Source organism: Salmo salar, chromosome ssa14, assembly GCF_905237065.1.
Source record: "Salmo salar chromosome ssa14, Ssal_v3.1, whole genome shotgun sequence".
Taxonomy (NCBI): Eukaryota; Metazoa; Chordata; class Actinopteri; order Salmoniformes; family Salmonidae; genus Salmo; species Salmo salar.
The window spans coordinates 44,934,335-44,953,030 of record NC_059455.1 but is presented as its reverse complement, the minus strand read 5'-3'; the positions used below and the strand labels follow the sequence as shown (position 1 = coordinate 44,953,030).

At 42.7% G+C, this 18,696-nt stretch overlaps 1 protein-coding gene across 1 annotated transcript; it reads left to right on the top strand.

The window, feature by feature from the left end:
- Positions 1 to 9,023: 9,023 nt before the first annotated feature.
- cib3 (calcium and integrin binding family member 3) lies at positions 9,024 to 17,619 on the top strand. Its single transcript, XM_014141179.2, has 6 exons — positions 9,024 to 9,245; positions 10,428 to 10,462; positions 10,986 to 11,097; positions 11,542 to 11,689; positions 16,036 to 16,231; positions 16,645 to 17,619. The coding sequence occupies exons 1-6, from the start codon at positions 9,195 to 9,197 to the stop codon at positions 16,664 to 16,666; spliced, it is 564 nt and encodes a 187-aa protein (XP_013996654.1). The 5' UTR covers positions 9,024 to 9,194; the 3' UTR covers positions 16,667 to 17,619.
- The last annotated feature ends 1,077 nt before the right edge of the window (positions 17,620 to 18,696 follow it).

Sequence of the window (18,696 nt, the reverse complement as noted above, 5' to 3'; positions counted from 1 at the left end):
CCAGTCAGACGGGGAGGAGTCTAGCCAGTCAGACGGGGAGGAGTCTAGCCAGTCAGACAGGGAGGAGTCTAGCCAGTCAGACAGGGAGTAGTCTAGCCAGTCAGACGGGGAGGAGTCTAGCCAGTCAGACGGGGAGGAGTCTAGCCAGTCAGACGGGGAGGAGTCTAGCCAGTCAGACAGGGGAGGAGTCTAGCCAGTCAGACGGGGAGGAGTCTAGCCAGTCAGACGGGGAGGAGACTAGCCAGTCAGACGGGGTGGAGTCTAGCCAGTCAGACAGGGTGAAGTCTAGCCAGTCAGACGGGGAGGAGACTAGCCAGTCAGACAGGGAGGAGTCTAGCCAGTCAGACGGGGAGGAGTCTAGCCAGTCAGACGGGGAGGAGTCTAGCCAGTCAGACAGGGAGGAGTCTAGCCAGTCAGACAGGGAGTAGTCTAGCCAGTCAGACGGGGAGGAGTCTAGCCAGTCAGACGGGGTGGAGTCTAGCAAGTCAGACGGGGAGGAGTCTAGCCAGTCAGACGGGGAGGAGTCTTGCCAGTCAGACGGGGAGGAGTCTAGCCAGTCAGACGGGGAGGAGTCTAGCCAGTCAGACGGGGAGGAGTCTAGCCTGTCAGACGGGGAGGAGTCTAGCCTATCAGACGGGGAGGAGTCTAGCCAGTCAGACGGGGAGGAGTCTAGTCAGTCAGACGGGGAGGAGTCTAGCCAGTCAGATGGGGAGGAGTCTAGCCAGTCAGACGGGGAGGAGTCTAGCCAGTCAGACGGGGAGGAGTCTAGCCAGTCAAACGGGGAGGAGTCTAGCCAGTCAGACGGGGAGGAGTCTAGCCTGTCAGATGGGAGGAGTCTAGCCAGTCAGACGGGGAGGAGTCTAGCCAGTCAGATGGGGAGGAGTCTAGCCAGTCAAACGGGGAGGAGTCTAGCCTGTCAGACGGGAGGAGTCTAGCCTGTCAGACGGGGAGGAGTCTAGCCTGTCAGACGGGGAGGAGTCTAGGCTCATCAGACTCACTGTTAGGACAACTGTATAAATATCTGTGTGTCTTATGATAAGGAGTGGTATTCAGCAGAAGAAGGACCTTGAAGCGAATGGCACTTTTAACAACACAAGAGACTAAATTAAATGAACGATAATGAGATGTACATAACAGTTTTTACTGGGTTCTCTCTGGTAATGTCTTGGGAGCTACTTTAACAACATGAGGCTGTACAATCACTAATATACTTGATACTCATTCATGGAAGTTTTCTTTCTTCTGAGAAAGAAAGAGGACATCGCAACGACAAAGGATTCTTTGCCTTCAAAAAATATTTCCATGTTTTTATATTTGAGTATTGTGATTTAGTTTAGTTTGACACAACCCACATAAAACATAATCAGTTGTAGGGTTACTTATACTGTGAAAGGTTTTACTGTGTAAACTAAACAATCAGACAGTATTCTTATCTAATATATATATTTTTTGTCCTACATCCTTGTTTTTCTCATATAATCAATTGTATTATATATTTTGTGATTTGCATCATGTTTTTCACTGTCACATTAAAATGTTTTGTAGATAACGATAAGAAGTGATAGTGTAAATTAGTTTTTTTTTATACAAAGAGTCTCAGTGATAATGACTGACTGGTCATTACTTCATTATAATGATTTACATAATGAGTTCACTTAAATGCAACAAAACACTGGATAAAAAAATATAATGTAGAACATATTTGATATTACTCTTAAAAATAACTTGAAAACACACAAAACATCTGAACAACATTCAACAAACTGCAATTTTATAACCAATGACATTGATAAAAAAAAACACTAATATAACTTTGGTGACAGGAAACAGGACAAGTAAATATAAAGTAGAATATGATACTGGTGACAGGAAACAGGACAAGTAAATATAAAGTAGAATATGATACTGGTGACAGGAAACAGGACAAGTAAATATAAAGTAGAATATGATACTGGTGACAGGAAACAGGACAAGTAAATATAAAGTAGAATATGGTAAAGGTGACAGGAAACAGGGTTCCAAAAGGGTTCTTCGGCCTTTTTGGTTGCAGGTAGAACTCTTTTTGGTTCTAGGTAGAACCCCTTTTGAGACCCAAAATACTTTTTACCTGAAACCAAAAGGGTTCTACCAGAAACCAAAAAGGGTTATTCAAAGGGTTGAGGACAGCCGACGAACCCTTTAAGGTTCTAAATAGCACCTTTTTTCAAAGAGTCTACCCGATGGTGACTATCTACCCGATGGTGACTATTTACCCGATGGTGACTATCTACCCGATGGTGACTATCTACCCGATGGTGACTATCTACCCGATGGTGACTATCTACCCGATGGTGACTATTTACCCGATGGTGACTATCTACCTGATGGTGATTATTTACCTGATGGTGACTATCTACCCGATGGTGACTATCTACCCGATGGTGACTATTTACCCGATGGTGACTATCTACCTGATGGTGATTATTTACCTGATGGTGAGGTCCATGCGGTTGACCTGGGCGATGAAGATGGCTGCCACGGCCTCGTAGAGCGTTGTCCCGTCAATGTTTATGGTGGAGCTCACGGGAAGGCAAACCCTCTTGTCCACGCCATTGGTCTCTTCCAGACAAGGGAAGGTGTTGGGCAGTGTGGCAGAGCTGAGGGAATGATTCGGAAGAAAATAAGTACATTTGAATAGGATAGATGAATGAATGGGTGAGTGGATGGGTGGGTGAATGGATGGATGGATGAATGAATGGTTGGATGAATGAATGGGTGAGTGGATGGGTGGGTGAATGGATGCATGGATGAATGGGATGGATGAATGGGTGAGTGAGTGGATGGATGGATGGGATGGATGAATGAGTGAGTGTGTGGGTGGATGGATGGGTGAGTGTGTGGATGGATGGGTGAGTGTGTGGACGGATGGATGGGATGGATAAATGAGTGAGTGTGTGGGTGGATGGATGGATGGGTGAGTGTGTGGATGGATGGATGAATGGGTGAGTGAGTGAGTGGATGGATGGGTGAGTGTGTGGATGGATGGATGGGTTGGATGAATGGGTGAGTGAGTGGATGGATGGATGGGATGGATGAAGGGGTGAGTGAGTGGATGGATGGGTGAATGTGTGGGTGGATGGATGAATGACAGTTTCAATCATAAGACCTTCATCAGGACCCTGAGTTCCTTCATTTATGTTATTCAGTATAATAACAAACCATTTTTTATTTATTTTTTATTTCACCTTTATTTAACCAGGTAGGCAAGTTGAGAACAAGTTCTCATTTACAATTGCGACCTGGCCAAGATAAAGCAAAGCAGTTCGACACATACAACAACGCAGAGTTAGACATGGAGTAAAACAAACATACAGTCAATAATACAGTAGAAAAATAAGTCTATATACAATGTGAGCAAATGAGGTGAGATAAGGGAGGTAAAGGCAAAAAAAGGCCATGATGGCGAAGTGAATACAATATAGCAAGTAAAACACTGGAATGGTAGATTTGGTAGATTTGCAGTGGAAGAAAGTGCAAGTAGAAATAGAAATAATGGGGTGCAAAGGAGCAAAATAAATAAATAAATAAATAAATACAGTAGGGGAAGAGGTAGTTGTTTGGGCTAAATCATAGATGGGCTATGTACAGTTGTAGTAATCTGTGAGCTGCTCTGATAGCTGGTGCTTAACTTACATCTAGACGTTCCGCTAGCGGAACACCTGCTCCAATATCCAATGATAGGCGTGGCGCGAATTACAAATTCCTCAAAAATACAAAAACTTCAATTTTTCAAACATATGACTATTTCACACCATTTTAAAGACAAGACTCTCCTTTATCAAACCACACTGTCCGATTTCAAAAAGGCTTTACAGCGAAAGCAAAACATTAGATTATGTCAGCAGAGTACCAAGCCAGAAATAATCAGACACCCATTTTTCAAGCTAGCATATAATGTCACAAAAACCCAGAAGACAGCTAAATGCAGCACTAACCTTTGATGATCTTCATCAGATGACACACCTAGGACATTATGTTATACAATACATGCATGTTTTGTTCAATCAAGTTCATATTTATATCAAAAAACAGCTTTTTACATTAGCATGTGACGTTCAGAACTAGCATACCCCCCGCAAACTTCCGGAGGAATTTCCTAATAATTTACTAAATTACTCACGATAAACGTTCACAAAAAGCATAACAATTATTTAAAGAATTATAGATACAGAACTCCTTTATGCACTCGATATGTCCGATTTTAAAATAGCTTTTTGGTGAAAGCACATTTTGCAATATTCTAAGTACATAGCCCAGCCATCACGGGCTAGCAATTTAGACACCCGGCAAGTTTAGCACTCACCAATATCAGATTTACTATTATAAACGTTTGATTACCTTTTGTTGTCTTCGTCAGAATGCACTCCCAGGACTGCTACTTCAATAACAAATGTTGGTTTGGTCCAAAATAATCCATCGTTATATCCGAATAGCGGCGTTTTGTTCGTGCGTCCCAGACACTATCCGAAATGGTAAATCAGGGTCGCGCGCATGGCGCAATTCATGACAAAAAAATTCTAAATATTCCAGCATGTCAACCGCTGTTTAAAATCAATTTTTATGCCATTTTTCTCGTAGAAAAGCGATAATATTCAGACCGGGAATCTCCTTTTCGGCAAACAGAGGAAAAAATCACAAAGACGGGGGCGGCCAGGTCACACGCCTAAGCCCACAGATCCTTGATCGGCCACTTGAGAAAGGCGATAATGTGTTTCAGCCTGGGGCTGGGATGACGACATTCTGTTTTTTCCCGGGCTCTGAGCGCCCATGGACGACGTAGGAAGTGTCACGTTAGAGCAGAGATCCTTTGTAAAAGATAGAGATGGCAAAGAAGTTCAAGAAATGGTCAGACAGGCCACTTCCTGTAAAGGAATCTCTCAGGTTTTGACCTGCCATTTGAGTTCTGTTATACTCACAGACACCATTCAAACAGTTTTAGAAACTTTAGGGTGTTTTCTATCCATATATAATAAGTATATGCATATTCTAGTTACTGGGTAGGATTAGTAACCAGATTAAATCGGGTACGTTTTTTATCCAGCCGTGAAAATACTGCCCCCTAGCCATAAGAGGTTAAAGCTAGTGAGGGAGATAAGTGTTTCCAGTTTCAGAGATTTTTGTAGTTCGTTCCAGTCATTGGCATCAGAGAACTGGATGGAGAGGCAGCCGAAGGAGGAATTGGCTTTGGGGGTGACCAGAGAGTATTGTTTCTTATCGATGGCGGTTAAGATATCGTTTAGGACCTTGAGCGTGGCTGAGGTGCACCCATGACCAGCTCTGAAACCAGATTGCATAGCGGAGAAGGTGCGGTGGGATTCGAAATGGTCGGTAATCTATTTGTTGACTTGGCTTTCGAAGACCTTAAAAAGGCAGGGTAGGATAGATATAGGTCTGTAGCAGTTTGGGTCAAGAGTGTCCCCCCCTTTGAATAGGGGGATGACCGCAGCTGCTTTCCAATATTTGGGAATCTCAGACGACACGAAAGAGAGGTTGAACAGGCTAGTAATAGGGGTTGCAACAATTTCGGCAGATAATTTTAGAAAGAAAGGGTCCAGATTGTCTAGTCCGGCTGATTTTTAGGGGTCCAGATTTTGCAGCTCTTTCAGAACATCAGCTGACTGGATTTGGGAGAAGGAGAAATGGGGAAGGCTTGGGCGAGTTGCTGTGGGGGGTACAGTGCTGTTGACCGGGGTAGGGGTAGCCAGGTAGAAAGCATGGCCAGCCGTAGAAAAATGCTTATTGAAATTCTCAATTATAGTTGATTTATCGGTGGTGACAGTTTCCTATCCTCAGTGCAGTGGGCAGCTGGGAGCAGGTGCTCTTATTCTCCATGGACTTTACAGTGTCCCAGAACTTTTTTAAGTTTGTGTTGCAGGAAGCACATTTCTGCTTGAAAAAGCTAGCCTTGGCTTTTCTAACTGCCTGTGTATATTGGTTTCTAACTTCCCTGAAAAGTTGCATATCACAGGGGTTGTTTGATGCTAATGCAGAACGCCACAGGATGTTTTTGTGTTGGTTGAGGGCAGTCAGGTCTGGAGAGAACCAAGGGCTATATTTGTTCCTGGTTCTAAATTTCTTGAATGGGGCATGCTTATTTAAGATGGTGAGAAAGGCATTTAAAAAAATAACCAGGCATCCTCTACTGACGGGATGAGGTCAATATCCTTCCAGGATACCCGGGCCAGGTCGATTGGAAAGGCCTGCTCGCTGAAGTGTTTCAGGGAGCGTTTGACAGTGATGAGTGGAGGTCATTTGACCGCTGACCCATTATGGATCCAGGCAATGAGGCAGTGATCGCTGAGATCTTGGTTGAAAACAGCAGACGTGTATTTAATAACGTTTCCCTTGAAACCACTTCTGGAAGTCAAACCAAATATCCAGTGTGTGCAGTATTTCATGAGTAGCCTCACCTAGATGAGGTTCCCAGGGCTGTGAGTAGTGCTTGCAGCAGGCCTATTATGAAGTAGGGGTTCCTGTGTGTAATGGTGAGGTAAAGTAGCGGCAGGGTAACCAGACTGTGAACCAGCTGGCCTGTTATCACACACAGAGTATACAGCTGAACCCAACCATCTCCCCAAAGGCACGCCTCTCCAAGATCTTCCCTGCTATCAAGGACAGAATCCTCACTGGGGCGTACCTGATGGACGGAGACAAAGCAGAGTTGAGTTGCATTTATATGCACCACTGAACATTGGAAAGAAAGAAACAATCCCACAGGGAAACCTCTAAGAGAGCATGAACGCAGCTTTAGGGCCACCCAGAATATACACAGAATATTATCAAATGCCTTCTTTAGCAATTGCGTTCTAAAATGATTTATATAGTTATTATTATTATTTAAAAAACCATGTCACCCCCCTGGTCCCCTGTAGGGCTGGGTGGGCTGGAGGAGGAGGGCTGCTTTCTACCGTACTGTCGTAGTACATGTGGGGTCAAACGACATTAGGAGGGCTAGCTCGAAACTGCTGAAACTGGATTTGAAAGAACTTATTCTAACTGAAAGACTCCAAAATCGTCCGATTATTTCAAGCCCTATATCATTGCTGGGCAACAGCTGCAAACGATTCAACAGGCTACTTACTGGCTTTACACATCTGGCTAAAAGACTACTGTAGCTCTGTTGGCATAATTTGTATAGATAACTTTGACACATTTTGGAAACAGAGGATGCTCTAGTCTACAAGAATGACGGAATCCATCCAAATTATCTTGTTGCCTGGACTTTGTCCGCATATTGCAAGGCCGCGTTGAGACAATGATTTATCAGGGACCCGAGCCATGCTCCCTACCATTGTGTTGCTGAATTGTTGTAGTGCTGCTGCAAATGTGCATTGTCCAGGCGGTTTGCCCTAGTAGGAAGCCCACTGTGTGCAGCTCACAGTGCACTATAAAAATAAATACCACTGTCACGTCTACCTCTGATAAGCCTCCCAGAAAAGCAATAAAAACAACATAGAATCCACAATAAATATCCCACATTAACATATGTAGCCAGGGAAACAAGGTTCATGAAATCGATAACTTGCTAGTATCCGATAACATTCATATACTGACAATCTCTGAAACTCACTTAGTTTATACCTTTGATGATACAGTGGTAGCAATACATGTTTACAATATCTTCAAACCATGTACACTTTGAGCGTGGTATGATCGTCCGTGCCAGGCGTATCTCATGCACGCCAGTGTCTAGGGTGAGTTTCTAGAGAACGGTGCGATAAACAAAATAAACACAGTCAGCGGCAGTCCTGTGGGCGAAAACAGCGTGTTGTTGACAGAGGTCGAAAGAGAACAGCAAGAATCATACAAGTTAACAGGCGGAACACAAACAGACAAATAACGGTGCAGTATAACAGTGGTACTCAGAACTATATCTCGGAACGCACAACTTGTCGGTCCTTGTCATGGATTGGCTCTTTACAGCAGACGACCACATCGGGTTCCACTCCTCTCAGCTAAAAACAAGAAGAAGCAGCTCCAGTGGGCACAGAAACAACACCAATGGACAATTCAGGAGTGGAAGAACATTGCCTGGAACATGACAGCGAGTTCTGTTTACTTGAGTGGCCTGCGCAGTCCCCAGACCTCGACCCAATAGAGCATCTTTGGGATGAGATGTTCTGGAGGCAAAGGGGGGAGGGGGGTCCAAAACCAAGTACTAAATGGGTATGCCCAATAAACAGTTCGGTGAGTGTATATTGAGCTCTCATTATTTCTGTAACAATATAGGGCCTACTTAAACCTTTTACACGATGCAGTGTTCTTTAATTCCAATTCAAATTCATTTAGGATTCTACTCCTCAATAGTTAAGTTGGATACAACCTATTGTGCCGGGAGTTGAATGCAGGCCCTAACAGGTGGCATTCTCATCAGTGTGCCACTGCCAAGAAGAGAGGGCATGTGCAGTGACCCTAAATACCAGAACACTGGCCTTATCCAAGAGTTCACCCACGGTGTGCTGAGATGGATATCATTTATCAACATATTGGTTGTGTCAATAATCATGTTTCAATTAACATTGGAAAAAAATATGTCAATATAGCCAGCAAACATGTAGATATCAAATTTTCTGAGTAATACATAAATAAAAAATACATTACTCATATCCCTCAAAAAGTATTGCATGCCCACTCCCAAGCCCCAGTTGTAAAAGACAATGGCACCCTATTCCCTATATGGTACACTACTTTTGACCACAGCCCCTACTTTTAACCAGATGCTCTTGTCAAGTGTAGTCCAATATATAGGGAATAGGGTTCCATTTGGGACACACACAGTGTAACCTGAGAGCAGTGTGAGGCATCAGTCAGCCACAGAGCAGCACTAAAGGCTGATACAACGCTGAAGGCATGCTGGAAGACAGCCCTTATTCTCTGCTGTCAAAGCGGCTGCCATTCAGATGGTAGTGGTGGGGGCGGGGGGTGGGGGGAATGATGAAATGCTGCCATTATAAAGAGAACCAAAGGGCTCGGTGGCAGGAGACACCCGATCTAACCTGGCAACCTGGCCTCCCTTTGTCCCCCATGCAGCCATTTCATATCTGACATATCCACAGTCCACCACACCACACCACACCACACCACACCACACCACAGGCCTGCCTTCATACTGATACGTGCCATGGCACAGAGGCGCCAGGGTGGTGGGCTGAGAAATGGGGAATAAGCAGACGATCTTCACGGCGCAGCAGCTTGATGCCTATCAGGTCGGTGTGTGTGTGTGTGTGTGTGTGTGTGTGTGTGTGTGTGTGTGTGTGTGTGTGTGTGTGTGTGTGTGTGTGTGTGGTTATATTTATTTAACCCCCTCAGTGTGGTGATGACTTACTCTCTTCAGATAGCTTGTTGATTGAGACAAATTGCTTCACTTGTCTAGCTTGGTGTTGCTTTCATCTGGGTACTGTAATTAATGAATGGGGGTACTGTAATTAGTGAATGGGGTACTGTAATTAGTGGAAGGGGGTACTGTAATTAGTGAATGGGGTACTGTAATTTGTGAATGGGGGGTACTGTAATTAGTGAATGGGGGTACTGTAATTAGTGAATGGGGGTACTGTAATTAGTGAATGGGGTACTGTAATTAGTGGAAGGGGGTACTGTAATTAGTGAATGGGGGGTATTGTAATTAGTGAATGGGGTACTGTAATTAGTGAATGGGGGTACTGTAATTAGTGAATGGGGGGTACTGTAATTTGTGGATGGGGTACTGTAATTAGTGAATGGGGGTACTGTAATTAGTGAATGGGGGGTACTGTAATTAGTGGATGGGGTACTGTAATTAGTGAATGGGGGTACTGTAATTAGTGAATGGGGGAAGTGCATAGATACAAAACACAGGTCTTGGCACACTTCTTTTGCAGCTCTGTTTGCTAAGAAAACACACACAGCAAACATAGAAACGGTCAAGTAAGTGCTTTTAATGTGATGTTATGGACCACAGCTGTGTGGTCGTATTAAGGTCTAACAAACCAAAGCTTGTGAGACAACCATAGCACAATGTTTAATCTGAGCCACAAGTTACTTTCTTAAAATGAAATTCTAATCAAAACTTCTTGAATTGTTGCAGCTGTAAATCGTTATTTTTTAATAGTGTTTTGGGCCTCCCGAGTGGCGCAGCGGTCTAGGGCACTACATCTCAGTGCTAGAGGCATCACTACAGACCCTGGTTTGATTCCAGGCTGAATCACACCCGGCTGTGATTGGGAGCCCCATATGGGCGGCGCACAATTGGCCCAGTGTCGTCCGGGTTAGGGTTTGGCCGGTGGTAGGCCATCATTGTAAATAAGAATGTGTTCTTAACTGACTTGCCTAGTTAAATAAAGATGAAATAAAATAAATTTAAAAAAATGTTAAATGTGTTGCTTCTAATTAGTCTGTGGTTGCATTTGCAGGACTGCACATTCTTCACAAGGAAGGAAATTCTAAGGTGAGAGGAAGCTCCTACATGATGTTTTGTCTTTGCAAAAGGGAACTAGTTAAGTATTCAGTACAACTAACTAAGCCTAGGCAGAATATGACACTTAACCACTGATAAGTTCTTAACCACTTCCAAATGTAGCTGCTTGGATTTTGTTCAGTTCTGCATCGTGAAACCTTTCACTAGGATGAAAGTTATTCTGTACACACACACATGTAACAGTAGACCAAAGATACTGGGACATACATACTGTATGTTATCTGAGCTCACATGTCAAAACAAAAGACTGAGACCAACGCTGCTGCTTTACACATTGCTTAGGTTGTATATACTGTATCTACTGCAAAACAAACCCTGCAGTTTCAACAAAGTTGTTTACTAGGCTATAACAGTACATTTATATTTGTTCACTTCACAAATTGACCTGTTTTTCTTTGAAATCTCTTATTATCTGATTTGATATAGAAAGTGGATATTATCCAGTCTGCACATCTGATATACTTCAGGTTCAACTTCCTTTCCCCCCTCCTAGACTATTCGACCGTTATCGAGACTTGGCACCGCAGCTCGTTCCTCTCGACTACACAGACCAGCCAGATGTGAGGCTACCATACGAGCTCATTGGCAGCATGCCAGAACTGAAGGTATACCCACTGTCCCGTGTTTGCACACACATATTAGTGGATAAGTCCCAAATGACAACTTATTCCCTTTATAGTGCACCTGTTTCGACCAGAACGCTATCTAGGGCATAGGGTACAATTTGGAATGTGTCTATCCATTATTAATACACAACTAATTGACAGCAGTCTCTGAATGGTTGGCTATATGTTATCTGACTCTAATAAACCACAAGAAGGCCAGGGCGACCTACAGGGCACTGAGTACGACTGGGTCCACTATGAGCTTCTTTACATACACACATCTCCTCACAATGACAACAGCAGAAACAACTGATATCAATGCAGTACTCCTGTATTTCCTATCCTGTCCCTGTCAGGCTTATTCCCTGTGATTGTGTTAGCTCCCCCAAGTGAATGTCAAAGCTTTAGCTCAGCGTGCTAACACAGTCATGTGTGTCTCCTCAGGACAACCCGTTCCGCCAGAGGATTGCTGAGGTTTTCTCAGAGGACGGAGAGGGAAACATGACCCTGGATGACTTCCTGGATATGTTCTCCGTGCTGAGTGAGATGGCTCCACGAGATCTGAAGGCCTACTATGCATTTAAAATCTACGGTTAGTGTGTGAGATGTGTATGCCTTTAATAACATCTACCATCAGCAGGTCAGAAAAACTTCTGGTTTGCTCCCAAAGCAGTTTTGGTTATGTGAAACAGTCTGCCCAGCAAGAAATAATATAATTTTACATAATCAGCACCTTGATGTTTGGTATTTTGAATTTTGGTATTTTATTAGGATCCCCATTAGCTGTTGCGAAAGCAGCAGCTACTCTTCCTGGGGTCCACACAGAACAGGAAACATGATATAATACAGAACATTAATAGACAAGAACAGCTCAAGGACAGAACTACATACATAGCTACATATTAATACATACACATAAAATATCTAGGTTAAATAAGGGAGAGGCATTGGGCCGTGAGGTGTTTCTTCATCTGTTTTTTAAAACCAGGTTTGCTGTTTATTTGAGCAATATGAGATGGAACGGAGTTCGATGCAAAAATGGCTCTATGTAATACCGTACGCTATCTTGAATTTGTTCTGGATTTGGGGACTGTGAAAAGACCCCTGGTGGCATGTCTGGTGGGATAAGTGTGTGTGTCAGAGCTGTGTGTAAGTTGACTATGCAAACAATTTGGGATTTTCAACAGATGAATGTTTCTAAATAGAAAGAAGAAATTATGCAGTCAGTCTCTCCTTAATTGTTAGCCAAAAGAGACTGGCATGCATAGTATTTATATCAGCCCTCTGATTTCAATGAAGAGCAAGACGCCCCGCTCTGTTCTGTACCAGCTGCAGCTTAACTAGGTATTTCCTTGCAGCACTGGACCACACAACTGGACAATAATCAAGATCAGACAAAACTAGAGCCTGCAGAGCATGATTTCTGGAGTGTGGTGTCAAAAAAGCAGCGCATCTCTTCATTACGGACAGACCTCTTCCCATCTTTACAACCATTGAATCTACAGTCGTGGCCAAAAGTTTTGAGAATGACACAAATATCAATTTTCACAAAGTCTGCTGCCTCAGTGTCTTTAGATATTTTTGTCAGATGTTACTATGGAATACTGAAGTATAATTACAAGCATTTCATAAGTGTCAAAGGCTTTTATTGACAATTACATGAAGTTGATGCAAAGAGTCATTATTTGCAGTGTTGACCCTTCTTTTTCAAGACCTCTGTAATCCGCCCTGTCAATTAACTTCTGGGCCACATCCTGACTGATGGCAGCCCATTCTTGCTTAATCAATGCTTGGAGTTTGTCAGAATTTGTGGGTTTTTCTTTGTCCACCCGCCTCTTGAGGATTGACCACAAGTTCTCAATGGGATTAAGGTCTGGGGAGTTTCCTGCCCATGGACCCAAAATATCAATGTTTTTTTCCCCGAGCCACTTAGTTATCACTTTTTCTTATGGCAAGGTGCTCCATCATGCTGGAAAAGGCATTGTTCGTCACCAAACTGTCCCTGGATGGTTGGGAGAAGTTGCTCTCAGAGGATGTGTTGGTACCATTCTTTATTCATGGCTGTGTTCTTAGGCAAAATTGTGAGTGAGCCCACTCCCTTGGCTGAGAAGCAACCCCACACATGAATGGTCTCAGGATGCTTTACTGTTGGCATGACACAGGACTGATGGTAGCGCTTCCCTTGTCTTCTCCTGACAAGCTTTTTTCCGGATGCCCCAAACAATCGGAAAGGGGAATCATCAGAGAAAATGACTTTACCCCAGTCCTCTGCAGTCCAATCCCTGTACCCTTTGCATAATATCAGTCTGTCCCTGATGTTTTTCCTGGAGAGAAGTGGCTTCTTTGCTGCCCTTCTTGACACCAGGCCATCCTCCAAAAGTCTTCGCCTCACTGTGCGTGCAGATGCACTCACACCTCCCTGCTGCCATTCCTGAGCAAGCTCTGTACTGGTGGTGCACCAATCCCGCAGCTGAATCAACTTTAGGAGATGGTCCTGGCGCATGCTGGACTTTCTTGGGCGCCCTGAAGCCTTCTTCACAACAGTTGAACCGCTCTCCTTGAAGTTCTTGATGATCCGATAAATGGTTGAATTAGGTGCAATCTTACTGGCAGCAATATCCTTGCCTGTGAAGCCCTTATTGTGCAAAGCAATGATGACGGCACGTGTTTCCTTGCAGGTAACCATGGTTGACAGAGGAAGAACAATGATTCCAAGCACCACCCTCCTTTTGAAGCTTCCAGTCTGTTATTCGAACTCAATCAGCATGACAGAGTGATCTCCAGCCTTGTCCTTGTCAACACTCACACCTGTGTTAACAAGAGAATCACTGACATGATGTCAGCTGGTCCTTTTGTGGCAGGGCTGAAATGCAGTGGAAATGTTTTTGGGGGATTCAGTTCATTTGCACGGCAAAGAGGGACTTTGTAATTAATTACAATTCATTTGATCATTCTTCATAACATTCTGGAGTATATGCAAATTGCCATCATACAAACTGAGGCAACAGACTTTGTGAAAATTAATATTTGTGTCATTCTCAAAACTTTTGGCCACGACTGTATATGTTTTGACCATGACAGTTTACAATCTAAGGTAACGCCAAGTCATTTAGTCTCCTCAACTTGTTCAACAGCCACACCGTTCATTACCAGATTCAGCTGAGATCTAGAACTTAGGGAATGATTTGAACCAAATACAATGCTCTTCGTTTTAGATGTTCAGGACCAGTTTATTACTGGTCACCCATTCCAAAAATGGACTGCAACTCTTTGTTCGGGGTTTCAGTGATTTCATTAGCTGTGGTTGCTGATGCATATATGGTTGAATCATCAGCATATATGGACACACATGCTTTATTTAATGCCAGTGGCAGGTCATTGGTAAAAATAGAAAAGAGTAGAGGGCCTAGAGAGCTGCCCTGCGGTACACCACAATTTACATGTTTGACATTAGAGAAGCATCCATTTAACGAAAACCCTTTGAGTTATATTATATAGATAGCTCTGAATCCACGACATGGCAGAGGTTGAAAAGCCAAAACACATACGTTTTTTCAACAACAGGTTATGGTCAATAATACCAAAGGCTGCACTGAAATCTAACAGTACAGCTCCCACAATCTTCTTATTATCAATTTATTTCAGCCAATCATCAGTCATTTGTGTCAGTGCAGTACATGTTGAGTGCCCTTCTCTATAAGCATGTTTAAAGTCTGTTGTTAATTTGTTTACAGAGAAATAGCATTGTATTTGGTCAAACACCATTTTTTCCCAACAGTTTGCTAAGAGCTGGCAGCAAGCTGGCAGCAAGCTGATAGGTCTGCTGTTAGAACCAGTAAAGGCCGCTTTACCACTCTTGGGTAGCAGAATTACTTTGGCTTCCCTCCCGTCCTGAGGACAAAGACTTTCCTCCAGGCTCAGATTAAAGATATGACCGATAGGAGTGGCTATAGAGTCAGCTACCATCCTCAGTAGCTTTCCATCTAAGCTGTCAATGCCAGGAGGTTTGTCATTATTGATCGATAACAATAATTTTTCCACCTCTCCCACACTAACTATACAAAATTCTAACTTGCAATGCTTTTCTTTCATTATTTGTTTTTTTTATGCATGAATACAATGGGTTCCTGTTCGTTGTTGACATTTCCTGTGAAGTTCACCAATGAAGTAATCATTCAAATAATTGGCAACATCAAATAGTTTTGTGATAAATAAGCCATCTGATTCGATGAAAGATTTGCAGTAAGTCAGCCAGTCAGATGTGCAGCCAGACTTATTAGCCACTCCTTTTGCCCCCATCTCTGTGAATGATTGATAAGGGCATTATAGAGGGGCCCAAACAGGTTGTATGGACAGGGCAGGCCTGTACAAAAAAGACCTTGCACGGTCTGTGTTGCTAGAGTCCCCCTAATTAACTGGCGATGACAGATGATGTTTCACCGCAGGCGGCTATGCAGTGACACAACCACGGTCATGGGTCAATAAAACGCAAAGGAAGGCTCTGTTTGGAATTGTTTAGTTACAGGACAAAAATGGAAGTCTATGCTTCCCGAAAAGCACCCTAGCCTAGTGTTTAGAGGGTTGGGTCAGTAACTGAAAGGTTGCTGAATCGAATCCCTGAGCTGACAAGGTAAAAATCTGTTGTTCTGCCCCTGAGCAAGGCAGTTTACCCACTGTTCCATGGGTGCCGAAGACATGGATGTTGATTTAAGGCAGCCCCCCACACCTCTCTGATTCAGAGGGGTTGGGTTAAATGCAGAAGACACATATCAGTTGTACAACTGACTAGGTATCCCTCTTTCCCTTTAGGTCACTACTACTACCAGGGACCAAAGTAAGCTGTAAACTAAAAGAGGGGAATGTGAACTTTAATCTTTAACTGATCATTTGAATAATGATATCCTACTACTGTTTCTGTTCCTCCTCCAATCCTCTCAGACTTCAACAATGATGACTTCCTGTGTAAGTCTGACCTGGAGAAGACGCTGAACAAGCTGACACGGAATGAGCTAACGGAGGACGAGGTCAGGATGGTATGTGAGAAGGTGATCGACGAGGCCGACCTGGACAATGATGGACGTCTCTCACTGGAGGACTTCCAGCACATGATCGTCCGTGCTCCAGACTTCCTCAGGTCTGTGACCTGACAAGGGAAAAGTTAAACGTTAAACTTGAGTTGCAGTAGTTGTAACCTAAACAATGGCCAAGCGTTTTGTTTTCTGGGAAGTTCTTAACTTTAATTTAGCCTGGGAACTCAGGAAAAAAATAATATCTGACTGGGAAAATCATGACATCAGTGATCTTTAGGTTGGCAAAGTCAGAGCTCTAGGATGATGTCAGAGTTTTCGACTTGTAATTCTGAGTTGCATGACTGTTCAAACATTTTTTTGCAGTTGGGTGTTGTCTTGAATGCACTGAAGTCGGAGGTTTCCCAGTTCTGAGTTGTCTTGAACGCACTGAAGTCGGAGGTTTCCCAGCTCTGAGTTTTCTTGTACGCAGCATAACTCATTCAGAACAAATTCTAACATGTTGACTTTTCTTCCACAGCACCTTCCATATAAGGATATGAAGACTAAAGAGATGCCATGGACACTACCACCATGGATCCAAACATTTTCTCTACCAAAGATGTTATAGGGACCTTTAAAGTGTGCACTATGCAGGCTTAGGCTAGTTGTTTTTTACTTTGATGTAGGCTGGAGACAGCCCACTGACCTGTTGACAGCTGAATAGTCTATTATTATAGAGCTATTGTAGCTATCAGGACAGGGCTCATTAGCTATGACGGCCAACAGTTGATTTGTATTCTCTTCTATGAAGGCTCAGTTACACCGGGCTATAAAATAAACATCTTCCCCCATATTTCACTGAACCATGGAGGGGCAATTGAGGGTGAGGCATCTGTGTCATGGATGAATTAACTCTCCATTATAAAATCATGGGTTCAGCTAACAGTCAATTGTCCTTAATCATTCTGGATACATTCATACAATTTCATTTAAAGAGGCAATCTGGGATTCAAACAACAACAAAGCAGTCATGCACCCAAACTATTTTTTGGTAAACAGCTGAGGGATGGGGCTGGAGAAATGTAACCACTCTCAAATTCATAGATGGAGCTATGGCTGCGAGGACTGACCATTGATAGTTTCAAGGTATACCGTGTTTGTTTACAATTATATTGTTTACAATTTCTCTTAGTAAAACAAGCTTGTATTTGGGGTTCTGATGAGGTAAGACAGTCGAACTAAGCTCATGCGGAATGTATACGTTTATTCTTCAAGAATCAGTGACTATATATTAAGATTAAAGTCCAAAAATGCATGTACAAAGTCCAGATTGCCCCTTTGAAGAGAAACAATTATGACTCACAGCTCTTTAAAATAATTATATTTCATTCAATCAAAAGTGCAGATATCTACAAAACTGTAGATCAATTTCAATATGATTGTATTAAGTACAGTACAATTCAAGTAGATCTCTTCTCTCTTTTGAATGTGATATATTAAAAACAGCATTTTATATTTTCTTAAAATGTAATTTCTTTCTCATGGTGTACCTCACAATCGACAATGGAATAAAGATGTGGTCATAAAAACAGGAATGTAAGTGATATGCATTTAGGGGTGAACTCTGACTTTTCCTAAACCTACATTTCCACTTAGTCATGCATTGGTGTTAAGTGGAAGTTAGGATTCGCCACGTACTCACAGAAAGAAAAAGGAGGGATGGATAACACATTTTAGAGGGAGTTTTGACAGAAAATGTTTTGACTTAAATTACACACACCTGTCTTTTTCAACACTGTTGTAAGATGTCAAGCTATCAAAATAAAAAGATAACAGTAGTCTCCTTTGTGTTCACCTCTCCTGTCCGTAGCCGCTGGAAGTCGTTTGGGGGTGGCTGTACTGCAAGTTTTGCAGGGACTGAAGACATCTATATCTGTCCACTAATACAGGACTAGTAAAGACCCAGAGCACTACCTTTGTGAATTTTTTTTGTTTACCAGTATTTGTAACTTCAGTCTGATAATTATCTTTACAAAACTTGCCTGATATATGTTTTCCAGTTTCTTCAAATACTTTGCAAATGCAACTTATTTCTATGTGTAAACTGAAATGGTCTATTCAGTCCTTTTCTATTTTAGTAGACACTCTTAAACAGAGCAACTTACAGTAGTGAGTGCATACTTTTTCATACTTTTTCATACTGGTCCTCTGTGGGAATCGAACCCACAACCCTAGAATTACAAGCTCTACTAACTGAGCCACATTATCACATCACATTACTGTATTGGTCATTGTTTTTTTTCATGGTGATAGAAAGTCTACAGGTACAAACCTAGATAATCAGCCTACAGTATGTACAATACAGTAATGCACATTTACATTGTGGTTTGTAAGGATGGTAAACTAATACTGCACAAAAATTGGTTGTTTTCCATGTTATTTGATCAAGAAAAATATATGTTATCTTTGTCTATAACTTTGCACCTTTTGATGTAAATGTTTGAGGACAGGGTTGTGTTCTTTCTGGATTCCATTAGAATGACATCACAGAGAAAGAGACAGGGTTGTGTTCTTTCTGGATTCCATTAGA